At 37.6% G+C, this 18,733-nt stretch overlaps 1 protein-coding gene across 17 annotated transcripts in view; it reads left to right on the top strand.

Moving 5' to 3' along the window:
- Positions 1-18,733, top strand: part of dgkza (diacylglycerol kinase, zeta a) — a 117,889-nt gene that overhangs the window by 61,052 nt on the left and 38,104 nt on the right. For 11 of the 17 annotated variants that reach the window (XM_039688020.2, XM_039687942.2, XM_039688273.2 and 8 more), the window contains 22 exons: positions 1,039-1,095; positions 3,420-3,488; positions 3,581-3,652; positions 3,746-3,862; positions 4,408-4,479; positions 4,602-4,697; positions 4,830-4,912; positions 5,523-5,583; positions 6,175-6,288; positions 6,456-6,596; positions 6,700-6,778; positions 6,914-6,969; positions 7,345-7,407; positions 7,696-7,769; positions 7,989-8,100; positions 8,191-8,390; positions 9,380-9,483; positions 11,600-11,679; positions 13,273-13,317; positions 14,143-14,212; positions 17,411-17,451; positions 17,555-17,751. In XM_039688020.2, coding sequence (XP_039543954.2) covers positions 1,039-1,095; positions 3,420-3,488; positions 3,581-3,652; positions 3,746-3,862; positions 4,408-4,479; positions 4,602-4,697; positions 4,830-4,912; positions 5,523-5,583; positions 6,175-6,288; positions 6,456-6,596; positions 6,700-6,778; positions 6,914-6,969; positions 7,345-7,407; positions 7,696-7,769; positions 7,989-8,100; positions 8,191-8,390; positions 9,380-9,483; positions 11,600-11,679; positions 13,273-13,317; positions 14,143-14,212; positions 17,411-17,451; positions 17,555-17,751 — 2,003 coding nt within the window. The remainder of the gene's footprint in view (positions 1-1,038; positions 1,096-3,419; positions 3,489-3,580; positions 3,653-3,745; positions 3,863-4,407; positions 4,480-4,601; positions 4,698-4,829; positions 4,913-5,522; positions 5,584-6,174; positions 6,289-6,455; positions 6,597-6,699; positions 6,779-6,913; positions 6,970-7,344; positions 7,408-7,695; positions 7,770-7,988; positions 8,101-8,190; positions 8,391-9,379; positions 9,484-11,599; positions 11,680-13,272; positions 13,318-14,142; positions 14,213-17,410; positions 17,452-17,554; positions 17,752-18,733) is intronic. The other 6 variants (XM_089129455.1, XM_089129456.1, XM_039687637.2 and 3 more) reach the window with 3 other exon arrangements.

Genomic DNA, 18,733 nt, shown 5'->3' with positions numbered 1-18,733 from the left:
GTCTATGTCTGGTATGTGGGGCTGATTGTGGTGAAATGATGTTTGATTAGGGGGTGATTTTAATCATACTTCTCACTAACCAGGCTAACAAACTCAGAGATGGTAAGGCAAGTGGTGCTTTTGGGGTTTTTTTCTGTTCTCATATATGTATATATAATTTGAAAAATGTATTAATTTCATATAGAAATGTTGATCTCAGTGGGTCATCTTCAAATCTGAGCATGTTTTCTGTAGAATAAAACAGTTTTGAGGATTCGTTTAGAGTAAAAACTTATAGGGTTAGTTTACCCAAAAATGAAAATTAAGTCATTAATTACTCACCCCCATCCTGTACCAACCCCGTAAGACCTTCGTTCATCTTCGGAACACAAATAAAGATATTTTTGATTAAATCTGAGAGCTGGATCACTCCTTCATAGACTGCTTAAGGGATTGGCTCTTGACGGCCCATAAAGTCATTAAAGAAAAAGTTTAAATATTCCATGTGCCTACAGCGGCTCAATTATAAGTTTATCAAGCGACGAGAATACTTTTTCTGCGGAAAAAACATAAATAACGACTTTATTCGACTATTCCATTACTTCCTTATGGGCGCATGCGCGAGAACTGAGACGAGGACGTTCTCCTTCGACTACTTCTTGTTACCGGCTGCTCACCGCTTAGGAGTATTACCGCCACCTATCGTGTAGAATAGTTGAATAAAGTCGTTATTTATGTTTTTTCCGCAGAAAAAGTAGTCTCGTCGCTTGATAAACTTATAATTGAGCCGCTGTAGGCACATGGAATATTTAAACATTTTCTTTAATGACTTTATGGGCCGTCAAGAGCCAGTCCCTTAGGCAGTCTATGGAGGACTGATCCAGCTCTCAGATTTAATCAAAAATATCTTTATTTGTGTTCCGAAGATGAACGAAGGTCTTACGGGGTTGGTACAGCATGGGGGTGAGTAATTAATGACTTAATTTTCATTTTTGGGTGAACTAAACCTTTAATAGTATTGTTGAAAACTTGATTTTTTTTTTTTTATTTGTCTTTCAGATAAACTTCAGATGTAAACCATCTTTCAGGGAGTCAGGATCGCGGAATGTCCGGGAAGTGAGTTTCTTCTTTTCATCTTCCTTTCTTTGTTTTCTTAATATCTCTCCCATTCTGCCTGTTTTCCAATTCTGTCAAACTTATGTCATAAAACCTCCATAGATTGATATAAACAGCCAACAGCAGTGTGCTGAGAGTCAGTATACTTTGTCATTGTATTTTTATTATTTATGTATTACACTTTAAGAAAACAAAAATGAGGAGCTATTTTATCTATAAACTTACCTTTAGGGTAACACTTTACTTGAAGGGGTGTGCATAAGACTAACATGACACCTTCATAATCATGACATGACATATGTTATGAATATGAAGGAGGTTTTATGCATGTTTGTGACAACTATCATTAAGTGTCATTCGCTCAGTTATGACATTTTTAATCCAAATATGACACTGTTTGAGATGTCTTTATGACACCTTGACCTAAACCATAACATCATAACCTGTCAGTGTCTTTGTCATGACAACTTGACATTACTAAGACAACACAACCTGTCATAAACATGACAGAGCAGATTAATTATCAAACTTAAGAAACCACCTAGCTTTATTGGTTAACATTACATTAAACTGTCTGGTGGTTGGTTTTGACATCTTAGACATCTTATTTGCATTCAAAATGTCATTATTGAGCGACAGACACTTAATGACAGTTTTCATAAACATGCATAAACCCTACTTCATATTCAAGACATATGTCATGTCATGGTCATGAAGGTGTCATGTCAGTCTGTCATGTCAGGTGTCAAGTGTTCCCAAATTTGGTGCTATACAGCTGTCTAAATGACCCCAGACTGTTTTCACACCACAATGACTGATGCTGTTTGCTGTTTAAATCATTAAATCTTGATTTTACCCATTTTACCCTCTTTTCCTTTTACGCGTTCCTTATGTCCCACTCTCTGCGGTAATCCATCCCTCGTCACCTCATCCCTATCTCGCCATTGCACTTCTGCTCCTCTGTGTGCCCTTTCTCTTCCTGTCTCTCATCTTGGCTTGGTGGGTTAGCGCACCTGGCGACGCAGAGCTTTCAGAGGTCGCCATGCTTTGGAACAAATGACAGTTGCTGCAGCTAAATATAGTGCACACACCTCTATCACACAGGTATCAAACACACTCTCACCCAACTATGATGACATCTTTATCTAAATGAGGGCTTGTACATTTCTGTTGTTTTAAATAAAGCTAATTACAATTGATACAAACTACCCTTAACCCTATGCGGTTAGAATTGTTTCATTTGTCTAAATAAATAGATATTGATCCACAAATAGATTTAAAGAAGTTTAACAAATTCACAAATAAATAGTGTGATCAACAAACAATTCACAAAAATGTCTTAAAGGGTTAGATAGTCAATTTTCAATCAAATCTATATTGTTCCAATGTCAGTAGTATATGTAAATGAACATTGTGTAATACCTGCACAGATATATCTTAATTTCTTTGTCAGCAAAATTTTTAAGTTTTTGACTCATTTTATTTATGTTTTTGATTTCTTTGTGTTTGTGAATTTCTCTTAATTTCAGTGGATCTTAATCTATTTATTTGGAAAATCAAACAATTCTAACACTATATAACCCAAATCCCAATCCTTAACCCTGAAAGATAATTTACAACTGCATTTTTAGAATTTAGATTTTATAATTTTACTATTGTGTGTGTATGGCGGAGGGCAGGAGGGTTTGTCCCCCAAGTATTTAATTATACATATGCCCACATTTGTATAGGCATTGCATCATAGCATTCAAATACGAGTTTGCGTAGTTTTTAGATACAGTATCTCACAAAACTGAGTACACCCGTCTCATGTCAGCAAACATTTTAGTATACTGTATCTTCTCAGGAGACAATACTATAGAAATGAAACTTGGATAGATTTTAGAGCAGTCAACGTGCTGCTTGTAGAGCAGTATATATTTACTGTTAATAATAACAATAATATCTGTGTGTTGAGTTATTTCCAGAGGTAAATATACACTGCTATACAAGCAGCACATTGACTACTCTAAAATATATCCAAGTTTCATTTCTATAGTAGTGTCCCTTGAGAAGATGTACTAAAATGTTTGCTGAAATGTGAGGGGTGTACTCAGTTTCGTAATAGATCTCCAGTTCTTCTATTTCCATTATTTCTGTTCTACTGTCTCTTCCTGTTCACGTGTCACACCACATCCCTAACTTCAGATTTTATCTTGAGCTTTGCCCTGCAGCATAACCTTACTAGATTAAACTGGTTACATTTAATATTACATTTTTAACACAGATTGTCAAAATCTATGGATAAGAGCTATTTGAGATCTTCTGTCTTGTTTTTATGACAGCCTGCAATAGTGCGACACCACTGGGTCCATCGGAGAAGACAAGAGGGCAAATGCAAACAGTGTGGAAAGGTGGGTAGAAAGAATCATGATACAAGTGTTTATTTGACATAATATGTTTGGGAAATGATATGTATCTCAATGAGTCTGATCTCCACCTACAGGGATTTCAGCAGAAATTTGCCTTTCACAGTAAAGAGATTGTAGCCATTAGCTGCTCCTGGTGCAAACAAGCAGTAAGTATCTCAGGCTGAATGCATTGGTGTGTTTTAGTATTGAGGAGTATGTAAATGTGTGTAACTATCCTCTCTTTCTCTGTCTGTCTGCAGTATCATAATAAGGTGACATGCTTTATGCTGCAGCAGATAGAAGAACCGTGTTCATTAGGAGCACACGCCGCCGTTATAGTACCTCCTACCTGGATCATACGGGTTCGCCGACCTCAGGTATACACTACACTCTGTTACTTCTCTATTATGGTTGTTGCATGGCCAACTGAATGGAAAACTCTACAAACTGATTTAGATAAATTAATTTGGTGGCTCTGTAAGCTGTGCTATCAGTACTGTATCTCTATGGCTCAATTTCATGGAAAATTATAGATGTAAACAACACCCAGTGCAAACCCTAAGCAATTCTGTAAATTTTCGTAAAAACGTCGCATTGTATTACTTGCACAAAAGTATCGTTTTAACATTGTCCTGTTAAAGAAATGTTGTTGTTTTCCCTGGATTGTTTAGGAACTCCAGCATACAAAATACATAGTACAGATAAGGCATTAAATGGCTGTTCAGATCTAAATTATAATAAAATGTTCTGTTTTTTTGTATGTATTTTAAATAGTTAAATATGTATTTTAAAGAAACACTGTGGAAACAGAGAGCATTTTTATACTGAAATCTCCACTGGTTTTCTGGTGCTTTTTTAATGAATATGTTGAATATGTGGAGTGCTTTTTTAGTAGTGTTATTGTGCTGTTTTTCAATCGTAGTCCTCGCTAAAGTCAAGCAAAAAGAAGAAACGAGCGTCTTTCAAGCGCAAATCCAGCAAGAAAGGAGCAGAGGTATGAGAAACAAACTAGTATTCATTTTTGTTTGCCAGATGATAAAACAATTAAAGAAGCAGAACTCTCTCTCTCTCTCTCTCTCTGTGTATCTCTTTATCTCTTTATTTCTTTCTTTCCAGGAGGCTCGATGGAAGCCCTTCATAGTGAGACCTATTCCCTCTCAACTCATGAAGCCACTGCTGGTGTTTGTTAACCCAAAGAGTGGAGGAAACCAGGTATTATAATTACCTTCTAAATCAAAAATAATGTTGATGATGAATTAATAGTAAGATTATTAACAACAATTAAATAAACAATAAAAATGATAATCACCTATATGAACTATTCCGTTCTGCTCTCTCTTTCAGGGAGCTAAAATCATCCAGTCCTTTCTGTGGTATCTGAACCCTCGGCAGGTCTTTGATCTCAGTCAGGGCGGTCCTCAGGAAGGGTCAGTACCTGCAAATGGGATAATTCACAGCAGGGCTTCCCAAAATGACATACAGTTGTTATCAAAATTACCCCCCCATTGCAAATCAGGTTTACTGTATTGACAAAATGTACAGACTCTCAGCTGTTTTCAATGAGCAAATCAAAGTAATTGAAATAGCTCAACACAACAAATGTTTCAAGTGGTTTCCCAAATTCAACTGAAAATGCAACTTTTTTTAATTACTTCTGCAGTCTCAAAATTATTCTACCCCTTCATGCCAAGCATCTTCAGTACTTAGTAGAACACCCTTTTTTGTACATTTTGTTTGATTTGCTCATTGCAAACAGCTGAAAGTCTGAACATTTTGCCAATACACCTGATTTGTATTACAACTGTATTATAAGTAGCCTACTATTCAAGATTTTAAACTGTTTGTGATTCTCTGGTGTCAGTTAATGGTCACTTGTAATGGTCACACTACAGTACTTTTTATTTTGATTTGTTTTTATTTGCGGTAAACGGCTGCACGGATTGGTAAAAAATATACTGTATATTGTGATTTATTTTGTCACAGTTCATCATACATTGATATTATCTACCTGAATGTTCATTGGTGTTTTGTTTTTAGCTTGGAGATGTATCGCAAAGTTCACAACTTGAGAATTTTGGCCTGTGGTGGGGATGGCACGGTGAGTGAATGTGTGCGTGTCTGTATGTGGCAATAATCTGCAAACACATAGTCTGTGATCCCCCTTATGTAGATGTTTGGTGAATGGTTTGTTTACGATTATGAGCCCCTCCAGCAGGGTGTGGCATCGCAGTCTTATCTTCCAGACTGTGAGCAGAGGAAGAGATGATTCTCCTGAGTCCTAATACTTTGACACTGTTCAGATGAGTCATGTGTTTGAGGAGTTTTCTGACATGTAATGCTGATGTGTGTGTCCTGGTTTACCCCATGCTGTCACGTCTCCGTAATCCGTTTGTGTGAGTAATTAAGAGTATTAAAGTGGGATCTGAACGCAGCTTTATTTCATATACTGACTTTGATCCATGAGAGAGAAGTTTAGGAATATTGCCTTAAGCCCGACTGAAATAAGGAGATTAAACCACCCGTCCTCCACCCTGCCGAACTGCGATTTTCTTTCTGCAGATATTCATATGGAGTTCTTTTTCTGGGTTGATGTGATTGTACAAAACAATATATCATCTATTTAACAATTTTGTGTGTGTGTGTGACAGGGACTATTAATGAAGTTCTTATGCATCTCTCTCTCTCTCAGGTGGGCTGGATCTTGTCTGCTCTTGATCAGCTGCAGCTAAACCCTTCTCCTGCTGTGGCAGTACTTCCTCTGGGCACAGGAAATGACCTTGCTAGGACGCTAAACTGGGGTGGGGTGAGTGAAACTTTGTTTGTACACAATCATCCCAAACAATCAGTCCAACTTGATCATGTTCCTCCATAGTAAATTTTAATTTAATTCTTGTAGCATAGTCTGCTCACTATCCGTTCGTAAGCATTGTTTGCTGAATGGGCATTTCTTGTACAACCGTATGCATGCAGGGTTACACAGATGAACCTCTGAGTAAAATCCTGTCTCACGTTGAGGATGGGAATATTGTACAGCTGGATCGATGGAACCTTATGGTGAAACCCAACCCAGATGCGGGCCCCGAGGAAAGAGACGAGCAGGTTACGGACAAGGTAAGAGCTTCATCTGCAGTTCTATTTTACATGCAGTCATAAGCACAGGTTTGCGTCAGTGTGTAAGCAGCTGAAGAGTGATTGATGTTTCTCTGCTTCACAGCTCCCTCTTGACGTATTCAATAATTACTTCAGCCTTGGGTTTGATGCTCATGTGACTTTAGAGTTCCACGAATCTCGAGGTTGGTGTAATGGCGCTAGTCTGTGACTGTTTATTAGCCAGACAGCGGTTGTGTGAGAATAAAGGATTTCTTCTATGAGGTCAGATTGATTGGTACTCATTGAGATTAATGATGGTTTGTCGTCTTACTTCTCAGAGGCCAACCCTGAGAAATTTAACAGCCGATTCAGAAACAAAATGTTTTATGCAGGGGTAAGTGAAACACGTATTTCTAAATGCATGTTATCAATCTTATTGTGAACGTTTCCTCTGTATGTAATTTTCTAAAAATTAGTTTTGACCATGTAATTCTTAATCAAACTTGTTCTTCCGGTGAAACAACAGATTTTTTTTTTAGTAATGTGTTCTTTACTTCTCTAATCATTTATTCCATTTAAACCCCGCCCCCGCTTAATCAACTCCAAGCTTGCATTCAGATCTCCCTCCATCCAGAAAAAAGGCTCCTTTGCTACTTCCATTACTTCACAACTATAATAATTGCAAACCCTAGTTTTAGCTGAAACATTAATGAATATGACAGTGAGTTGGTGATGACAAATAATGCAAAGATTGTTTCATTTTCTGCAGACAGCGTTTTCTGATTTCTTGATGGGCAGCTCCAAAGACCTGGCTAAACACATCAGAGTAGTGGTATGTACAGAACAACTCTTTAGTGCAGAGCAAGAAATCTGTGTGCATGCCAGGGTGTTTTGAAATGCAAATGAGTATTTTTTTTCAGGCTTGACTCAAAGTCTCTGTATTTGCAATTGCATGCTTGTTTGTTTGTTTGCGTTTCTTGCTGTTGGGCTTTTGGGCTCTTGAGCATTGAGAGGTAGTGTGTCTAAATATGAGTTGAAACCTTTTTTTCTGCTGACTGTTGGTTTGTTCTGCTGACTTAGTCAGTTTATGCTGCTTTCTTCTCTCTCTCATTCTCTATAGTGTGACGGAACAGATTTGACCTCGAAAGTCCAGGATTTAAAGCTACAATGCCTGGTCTTCCTCAATATCCCCAGGTAATGTACAAAATCTTTTTTCTGCAACTTGTTGAATTCTCAGCATCATTACTCAGTCTTCAGTGTGACATGATCCTTCGGAAATCATTCTAATATGCTGATTTGGTGCTCAAGAAACATTTCTTACTAATGACTAAATGTAAATGTCTCACCTTTGCTCAACATAGCTCTAGATTTGTTTGTGTGACGTGTACATTTGGATGTGCATGTTAATTGCAGGTACTGTGCGGGCACTATGCCATGGGGCAATCCAGGTGAGCATCATGACTTCGAGCCTCAGCGTCATGATGATGGCTGCATTGAGGTCATTGGATTCACGATGACATCACTGGTATGTTTCACCTGATTGGATAAGTTTGAAGTGAGTTTTTAAAGTTGCGTTGTTAATTTTCATTCCCTGCTTTGTTTGATGTGAATATAGGCCACGCTGCAGGTCGGAGGTCACGGTGAGAGGCTAAATCAGTGCCGTGAAGTCACCCTTACCACTTTTAAGTCAATCCCCATGCAGGTGGATGGCGAGCCTTGCAAACTAGCGCCATCTGTAATTCACATCTCCTTGCGAAACCAGGCCAACATGGTGCAGAAAACCAAGAGACGCACATCTATACCACTGCTCAATGAGTGAGTCCAACTTATGTGACAGCACAGTCATTTCTGGATTCTGTGTGGATTAGGGCTGCTGCGATATATCATATTTTCACTACACTGGTCACGGGACAAAATAATTCATTATTACAATAAAATTTCATTATCTATAGTTTTCTCTTTTTGGTCAGTGAATCACACTCAAAATGCAAGTGTAGTTTGATTGTTGATGGACACATTGTGCAAACTAGGGTGTCTAACAGAATCTGAAAACCTCTCGGGTGAGGGTAGGGTCTCGCTTTTTATTTGTTGTCTCGAAAGTTTGGTTTTTTTGGCACTGAATTTGCTTGATTATTTATGATTTTATCACATTTATAGTATTAATATGATATTAATATTAAGTTTCTAAATATGACAGTTATCGTCACTACCGCTATGTTGGTGCATAAGCTATTAAACACAAGGTCTGCCATTTTAGAATGAGTTTTAAAGGAGCACACACACACACACACACACACACACACTAGTATTTTGAATGAGCTTGTTTAATAGTAATTCAAGTGAGCAGAAATTTAATTGATTGATGTCTTTCTCTATTGAGCTGTTACTGAAAGTGTGAAAAATTTGTGTGATTTATTTGCTCTCTCATTCTCCTTTCTTTTCCTTGAAACTTGAAGTGAATAAATTACCCTCATATATGGCTTTATAGGACAGACAATCTTGCTTAGTCCTGCTGAAATTATATAATTGCAAATCGCTTAGGTTTTGTTCATTACACACCTGATTGCTTCGAGGTGAATGCATTGTATTGACAGCAGATATCCCCATAATGAAACCTCTGTTAAAAAGATAAATATCTGAAGTGGTGACAGATTTAATTAGTGTGGCGACAGCAATGCCATTTATTGAAGTACAAGACACTGTACCTAGCCAAGACAGTGCAGACACAGCCAACATAAGCCTCAATTTGTGCTGTTCATCCTTTGTTTGTATGATTGTTCTAACTGGAATCTTTTTCCATCCAGTAGTCAGCAACCATTTCCAGAACGGTTACGGATCAGAGTGAGCCGTATAAGCATGCATGATTATGAAGCTCTGCACTACGACAAGGAGAAACTCAAAGAAGCTTGTGAGTGTGAAACATGTATTAACGTAACAGTTCAGCGCATGTACTGGTGATTTTAGTTGTAAAGTAATCGGTTTGTAACTATTTGCAAATAATATTTAATTTTAAACATCGGCATGAAACGGAAGTGGCAATTGTATTTTCTTCCCTATTGTGTTGTATATCTAAGTAAAACAGCTTATTGATTAAGAAAACTTAGAGCGGGACTTGATTATGTCCCTCTGGAATTGATTGGATCATTGGATTGTTGTGGTTTGCTATTGCTGCAATTTCATGTGAGTGACAGGAGGACAGGTTCCGCCCTCGCACCAGTGAACACGTCATCAGAGAAGAGATGTCACTGTTATTTTGATTAAAGATTACAAGGGCACATTATTTGAACAAGTAATGATATGAATGTATAAATCATTTACAACAAATGTTGCAAAATTCCATTAAAAAAAGAATTGTCAATTTTTATGTTATGGTGACTTTAAAATATGCACACGTTCTCTCATATTCATATGCCTAAAAGAAAGTGCAATAAGCTATTTTTCTTGTCACATTCAACATAAATTATTTATTAATCTAAATTATTATAAAAATATTTTGTATCACTAAAAATGACAAAAATCGGTTGTTTGCTTATTGCGTTTTTTTGTAGTTAAACAATCAGATATTAAATGTTTAGGTACTTTGCTACTGAACCATCCCTTTAAGCTGCAGTTTTATTTGTCAACACTAGGTGTCGTCCCATCACTACAGTGAGTGATTATAGTGCGTACTGATGGGTCTTTGAGAATACTTTCAGATTCAGCTTTATGCTGCTGTTGTGTTTTGACAGATTATTTTGTGCTGATCCATTGGGGATGTTAATGCCACACATTTCTATTCTCAAAAATTCATACTCTGTGTATGTCTGTGTCATATCCAAGTCCATCTTCTTGAACAGATATAAACAATATGGCACAATGTGTAATAAGATAATTTTAACTATTGAATATAGCAATATAGTGCTTTTTCAGAAGCAGTCTATTCCGAGACCAATTGTAGTGTGGTTGAAGCCAAGCTACAAATACTTTATTTAGGACTGTTAGTCTGATTTCTTTGGCATGATGTTCATGTGACATTTTATAAAGACAAAGTTGCTTTAGTTTTACTGAAATCAAACTTTTCAACTCCATACAGTTGTCGTGTACTCTCTCCTTTGTGATAGAAAGCTATGCCACGTGTCCCTGTGTCTATTTTCCTCACAACTGTCCATCACTACTCTCCTGAAGAGCGTTGACAATACCACCAACTCAAAAGAAATAGAGAGAGCAGAGAACAAACCTGAATTGAATTTGAGAAACGACTGTTCAGATGTTGCTAAGCAACCCAACATTCCTCAATGGAAGAGACCTCTCCCATATCTCGCTATTCTCTCTCTCGCACTCCCCACTTTGTCAGAGAAACTTGCCGTCCTCTTGAGAATGCTCATTTAATTTAGAAATATTACCTTGCCTCTCTGAAGCCTGTGAGACTCAGCTCAGAGTAGCACATGACTACTGCTCCTCCAGCCTTTAAAAGTACACCACTGCACTTCCATAAAGTTAAGGTGATCGAGTGTGTCACGCTACAGTTGGGATTTCTGTGAAGATTCTATGCCTTTGCACAAACATCATATTTCATCATATTCTCTCAATGACACACACTGTATAAGAGCAAGCCTACAGCCACGTGTCCACAAAACACCTGCAGTGGTTTAGACTCTAGTCCAGACAAAATTGCCAATTCCTCCCTATCATGTCCTATTACTGTCAGACCTTTTTCATGAGGATTCTGTGGATTAGTTTTGAATGAGTTTGATTGAGTCTGAGCCACTGCATGTTTCATACAACTGCCATAAATCATATTCATCAATTCATCTGCTTAAATATATATCCACAAAGATAGAAGTGAATTAGCTTATACGGCTTAAATGATTAAGAAAAGTATTTATATCTTTCTTTAATCAGTATATTCTGAGAGGGAAAATGTGGGACAAGTTTTTTCACAACACACAGCAGACTGTTACTGTGAGAGTGATGGAAAGATTCTGTTTTTTCTCCTCATCGCTTGTTCTAACTTCTCTTTTCGTCTCTTTCCATCCTTACTGCAGCGATTCCGCTGGGCCTCATCGTTGTCCCGGGAGACAGTGATTTGGAAACCTGCCGAGCTCACATCGAGAGACTACAGGAGGTAAAAAATGAGAGGGTGGGGTTAACAGATGGAGTGTGGTAAAAGTGAGAAATCAGGAGAACAGGGAAGAGCAGGAGAGAGGTGTTGGTGTTTGATTAATGATGTGAACAGTCAGAATATATTGAGGGAGAAGTTATTCTGCACTACAGATACAGAGCAGTGCACTCAACTGGTTTGTCCTTTAGGACCTAGATTGTAGTGGCGACACGGTATCATTTTTTTATTATTGTACAATAGGAAAGCAAAATCAGCAACACTTTAATACACAAAATAAGTGTTAAGAAATCAATGAACAGCAGTTTTTGCAGGATTTCTTAATTGAGATTAATGTTAAAGGGATAGTTCTGTCATCATTCATGTTATTCCAAACCTATATTGCTTTTTTCTTCTTCTGTGGAACATAAAATATATTCTTATAACATACAATGCCATTCAAAAGTTTGGGATCTTTAAGATTTTTCATATTTTTAAATAAGTCTCTAAGCTGAGAGATTTCTCAAGAGATTTTTCGATGTGCTATCCCTTTAAATTATCCATATTTCGTTTATTAATGAAGGTTCATTATTAGATATCATATTCATTGTTAGTTCATGATACCTACAGTATTAACCAATGTTAACAAAAAGTGTTGACCAAAAATCAAATATTAAAATGTGTTATAATACAGTATACTAACAAAATGCTAAATTACAATTACATATGAAATAAGAAAACTGTCATTCCTTAATTAAGATGATGCCATGCTCTGCTCTCCAGCCAATAGTTAATTGACAAAACAAATTGTGCCAATGTCAACTCATATTCAGCCTTATGTATGTAATAATGTAGTCTGAATTTATGTCAGCATCTGCCTAATGTAGCTTGTTTTTGCAAAGTGGCAAATGTAATACTGTAGATTGACAGTTTTTGATGGCAACAATTAAAAATTAGGCAAAGCGTTTTCTCTATTTTAAACGTTTAAAATATTTTACTGTTGTGACTATGCTCATTTTTTTTTTTTGGTTAGGTGACCTTTTAGTATTTACCATTGCTTTTTTCCCCTGACGTTGTGACCCCTGGTATAGAATATCTTATTTGTTTATGCCATACTCTCCTTGTTTTAATACTTTCTCATTGAGAAACATTGGTCGCACAAATAACTTCACGTTTAGCTGGAAAACCAAATGATTTCAAACCAGTCAGAGCCTTTGTCTAGAGACATATGTACAATACATTTAAGTTTGATTTTGTTATCATATGGAAGGCAAGAGCAGGGGAAATCTCTCTCTCTCTCTCACACACACACAGACATGTGTGCACACTGTGCAGCGGGTTATAATGAATCCCTTATCAGGAAGGTTGTCTGACTGTATGTGGCAGACTAGAGTATTCTTAAAATAAGAAAAGTAGTCTCAAATTCACATTCTCTCATTAATTCATGTGCTGGAGTGTATTTTCATAGAAATACTGTTGTCTATCTGCAGCACTGGAGACTATAAATGAGAGAGAAATCTTATGTGATGGCGTTTCTATCTGAACTGGATGGACTGTGTGCCTGATTTGATGGGGTTTGTGTGTGTGCGTGTATATCTAATGTAATGGGGTTCCCTGCAGGACTTTGTGTCGTGTCACCCATCTCTGCAGCGGCTGATGCTCCAGGTGGGTAAGATACCTGTGAGAGGTAAAACAGTGCACACCTGGAGCACTTTCAGGAACAAGACTGGAAATACAGCCTGGACAAAAATCTAGAAAACCAAACAGAGTTCTGTTTGTACTAAGGCCTGCCAGATTTTGATGGACATTCCTGCACAAACCCAAACTACCGAGAATGCATAAAACTCAGAAGAGATCAAATAAGCAAGAGAGTCTTTCTAAGCGAGCGATTCATCTGGAATCTCCCTTATCATTTTCTGAGATTGGAGCACTCTAGCGCCTTCATAGAAACTAGTCTGTTTTCAGACGTGAAGAGAACCCTCATTTGTACAGAATTCCCTCATGACAGATGTTATGGATGAAATTTGAAAAGCACAATTTTTACTAATTGCTTGCTAAGCTAAATCCGCTCGTTCAAAGCGTCGTTCCCTGGACATTTCCCCTGAGTCCTAAGTGCTCCCATGTGCTGTGTGTGGATGGATGCCTTCGATCACAATTAGCTTCTGTTGAGAATGGCAGCTTTTTTTATAGCAATGTGCATGCAGGTGTCATATTTATTGTGTGTTTGTGGAGTCTGTGAGTGTAGTTTGTGTAGTGTGTATTCGCCTTTGCATGACATATCTTTAAATGGCAGTTTGGTGCTTTAGGAAAGAGATTTATTGATGTGACGGGATATAATGACAGCTCTGTGGGGGTGGGGTGGGGTTAGGGGGGAATGTGAACTTTCAAATTTTTCATAATGCTGTTAATTTGATTTGAGTGGCATAAACTGACACTAATCAGAACTGTATCTACCTTTCTTACCATACTTCCTTCTCCTCTCATTCACAGGAAGGTGACGGAGCCCAATCCAAAGCTTTGTCATCTCAGAGGCTGTCTCCAAAATGGTGCTTCCTCGATTGTGAGTATTCTTTTCACAGTAGTTTGGATGGTAGAATTCAATTCAGATATGAGTCAAATCTGGGGTACTGAACAGCAAGTGTGTCATGGTGGCCCTCAAGGATGTGGGCTGGTGTTGTAAATAGCGCTTTCACAGACCCAATGGCCACCAAAGCGCTTTACATTTTGCCTCACATTCACTCACTCATTCACACAGCCATGCAAGCGCCATCCTGCTCATCGGGAGCAGCTGGGCTTAGGTGTCTTGCTCACGGACACCTCGACACTTGGTCAGGTGGAACCGGGGATTGAACCACCAACCTTTTGGCTACCGGTTTGTAGACAACCTACATGAACCACTGAGCCACTGCCGCCCCGTTGTGTTTATCAGTGCACCAAGTGTAGGTGTTTGCTACCTACACGTTGTGAATAAAATGGCAAAGAAAGGTCAGAGATTCAAAACCATGAGTCAGACCCACAAAATATCCTCTTATCGGTGCCAGAATCAAAGTGAGCCAAAGAGGAAAAGAGAACGAGTCATGAATCTCCATACTGAAGAACAGAATCTACTCTGACATTTAAGCTTTAGTAAGGAGTGCCAGGATGATTATTGCCAGCGGTAGAGAATTACAGCCACAGAGAAAGAGAGAGGAGCTGTTGGCATCATATTAACTGCATGTCTGACATATGAACGCTGTGGGTATGCGTGTTTCGCCAAGTCACACCAGCAGGTCAGCAGGCATCACTCAGTCATGCATGTGACGTACATTACCACACATGTGTTGCACACGTACATATACACACACTATTTGTCTCAATTAGCATCATCCATTGAGTTCACAAAAACATTTGGAAACATAAATAATTTCTGTATTTATTAGAGGTACACTACCATTCAAAAGTTTAGGGTAAGATTTTTTAATTAATATTAATAATTATAGAAATATTTTTTTTTCCAGAAAGGATGCATCAAACGGGATACATTTAAATTTCTTTTGAACTCATGAAATAATATACATAAAATAATCCAGAAAAAAAGTATAGTGGTTTCTACAAAAATATTAACAACTGTTGTCAAAATTGATAATAAGAAATGTTTCTAAAACACCAAATCAGCATATTAGAATTATTTCTGAATGATCATGTGACTCTGAAGACTTGAGCCTGTTTTATAATGTATTCAAATAGAAAACCGCTGTTTTAAATTGTAATTTTATTTAACTGTATTTTCTATTAAATAAATGCAGCCTTGAGCATGATACTTCTTTCAAAAGCAATGAAATTGTTATGACCTCTAACCTTTGTATTTTTAAATAGGGCTTTATTGTTTGTTTAACACTGTCCTACTAGCTCATTATTGCCACCATACAGACCTTTATGTGGACCAATTTGTAGTTATCTCCTTATTGATCCCTCAATGCATGTAACTCTTTGGAGCAAAAAGATAATTGTACACATTATGTATTCTATGAGAAATAATAAATTGCTTTTCGCATACAGGTGACACTTTTGTTGAGAGAGGTGTGTTGAAGCATTGATTCGAATTGTGTTGAAAGGGCCATCAGACTTCATCTGTCAGCATCTCGAGATATGGGGAGTCACTCCTCATTATACACAAATCCTCTGTGACAGCTAAGACACATTCGCATAGATCATAAACTGCTACACATCAAACCAGTGAAATGACAGTACATAACAATCCCCTGTTCAGTACATGCATCTTTTTACCCTTTCCGCCCTTTTTTCATCCTTTCTTTCCAGTCCCTCCTTCTCCTCTTCCCACTGGCGCAGAGCCAAACTCATCTCCTCCTTTTTAAGACTAAAAAGCTTCCTAGGGCTTTATTACCAGAGCAGAGAGCTACAGAATTAGTCAAAACTTTTCAAAGTGATTGTGGAAGCTCTTCTGATCTCAGCTCAGTGTAATGAAGTTACTGTCAAATAATTTGTTTCAGTTCAAGCTAGGGAAAGTCTGATCCGAGGCCAGTTTTCATGGATTATTGAATATATTGTCCATGCCCCAGGGCAGCATTAGTGGGGGGGGCATTGTCACCAGATTGTAAGGAATCATGTGCTCTCATTACTTTTGCGGCAAACGTGTTATTTACAGGTATGAAGACAAGCTCTTGGGAATTTATGTGTGCGTTTTCAGCATGTGCATTCTCTTTGGGAGTAATTTGCTTTGGTGAGATGTGAGACCCGTGGCAGCCTCTCTTTTCACGCTCATTAAGACAACACAAGGGAGTCACACCCCTCCACAAATCCAGAAACACCATTGGTCTAAATACCTGGCATGCCTTATTGTACCCTTTGATTCATTCAGATCATTTTACTGACATCTGTTGCAGCCAACCCTGTCGAGGGGTGTCATGAACCTGTTTGTTTGTAGCAACACTGTTTGTTTTTGTCTTTTTAACTAGCTGAGCAGTGTTGGGTGTAATGCATTGCTAAGTAATGAATCACTGTACTTTTTCAAAGGAAAAATAATTAAAATACATTAAGGGATTACTTTTATTTTTTCTGTACTTTACTTTAATTAGTTACTTCTGATGTAATTGCAATTAATACTGTAAAGAACCACTAGAAAACAATAGTGTATTTAACATTTAAAATTAACATGTCATGTTAAAATGTATGTTTTTAATATACCTTTTTCCCTTTAAATATGGAGAAGAAGAATTTCTAGGATAATTTATGCAATTGTGATTTATTTGAAAGAACTAAAAGCAGTTTCATGTATATCCATTTAACTGGTTGAGTTTGATTTGGGATTTAGAAAGTAAAAAAATAAAGCAATACTTTTTAGAGAGAGTAAGTACCCTGTTGAGGATTTAATTAGTAGCTAGTTAATTAGAGTAATTTTTAGAATAACTTACCCAACACTGCAGCTGGGTTAGGTTAAATGTTTGACCCAACATTTAAAATAAAAAAAAAAATAACAAATGACTGTACTGCTGGGTTAGAATTAACCCAAATGGGTGGGAATGTAAAATAACTTTAACCCACACACAGAATGACTACAGTAACACAGGCTATAATCAAAAGGTGAAATTTATGTATAAGAATACCCAGGAATAGACCAATAGGCAAAAGTAATAACATATATGATAAAATAACCTGATCTGTAGATTTTGAAGGGAACTGTTGTGTGTAATTGGAGATCTGCTCTGAAGGTATGGTAACTAATCAGAGGCCTGATTTGGATTCTTATTTATGTTTGCAGCTACAACAGCTGATCGATTCTACAGGATTGATCGAGCTCAAGTGAGTCCTCCATACAATACCTCCAAACGTATTTTGAGCGAAAATTTAGCAATTTTTAGTGCACACAAACAAACCATGCATATTTGTTTTCTGTCTGTCTCAGGAGCATCTTAACTACGTGACTGAGATTTCTCAGGATGAGCTATTTGTTTTGGACCCAGAACTGGTTGTCACAGAGACCGTCAGCACATCGCCAGGCATGCCAGACCTGGTGGACTCCTCTGGTGATGTCCCGTCCGATCCACATAAATTTGCCTTCCCATCATCCTCCTCTTCGCCACCAAACTCGCCTGAACCCAGGTGAGACACCATAAATACACACATGGACAAACACAGAGGACAGACTGTTGTATCCTTGTATCCAGTGCCATTACTGTTTGTAAATTAATAGTTCACCCAAAAATGTACTTATCCTCATGTCGTTCCAAACCTGTGACTGAAATTCTGAGGAACACAAGAAGATATTTTGAGAAATGTCTCAATCAGGTCAAATTTTGTTTTGGGAAACCTTTATATGGTCACAAACAGTTCAAAGGAGTAATTTTTCAAAATATTGTACGAGTAAATGATGACAGCATTTTTCTTTTTAGGTGAACTATCACTTTAAGCTAATCTTTGACTTTCTTTTCATCATTATAATGATGTTTTTATGAATGAGTTATTTTTCACAAACTCTTGTACAGGAGACATGTTCATAATTGTTTGTAGCTAATTACTCAGAATGGCTGATAGCTGACAGTAGTTTCAGCCAACAGAGAGCAGTAGAGATAGAGCATCGAGCCGCCTGGTGGCAGTGTTTCTTACAGCTTAGCTGCTTTATACAAATGCTACACTACATTAATTCTAAAGTACTGAGAACTGTATGTTTAACATCCACCTAGGGCACTTAATGGTTGTTGCTTCTGAAATGTTGCTTTTGAAAAACACACACGAGTGGGCGGGTTCATACATGAATGTCTATGCATGATTGCATGTGGGAATGATAATGTGATTGTGAGATTGTGCATGTGTGTGTGTAATTTTGTAGTACAGAGTGAATAAAACAGAGCATTTCCTGCAGCGCAGAGATTGAACCGATCCTCTATTTATAGCTGCCTGAAAAAGTCATACAGCACCGCAGCTCTTGCTAATCTCCTGTGTGTGTGTGTGTGTGTGTGTGTGTGTGTGTGTGTGTGTGCGCGTTTGTGTTTGGAGGGGGTAAGAGAGCTCAAGACAGAGACGAGAATACAGACAGTAATTTCGATTTTGTTTTTTGGTGCATTTTCGTTTTTCTGTTTTTTAA

Source organism: Pimephales promelas, chromosome 1 (genome assembly GCF_988280905.1).
Source record: "Pimephales promelas chromosome 1, fPimPro1.hap1.1, whole genome shotgun sequence".
In the NCBI taxonomy this organism is placed as follows: domain Eukaryota; kingdom Metazoa; phylum Chordata; class Actinopteri; order Cypriniformes; family Leuciscidae; genus Pimephales; species Pimephales promelas.
Note: the sequence above shows the minus strand (reverse complement) of the source record. Positions and strands in the feature narration are given on the sequence as shown.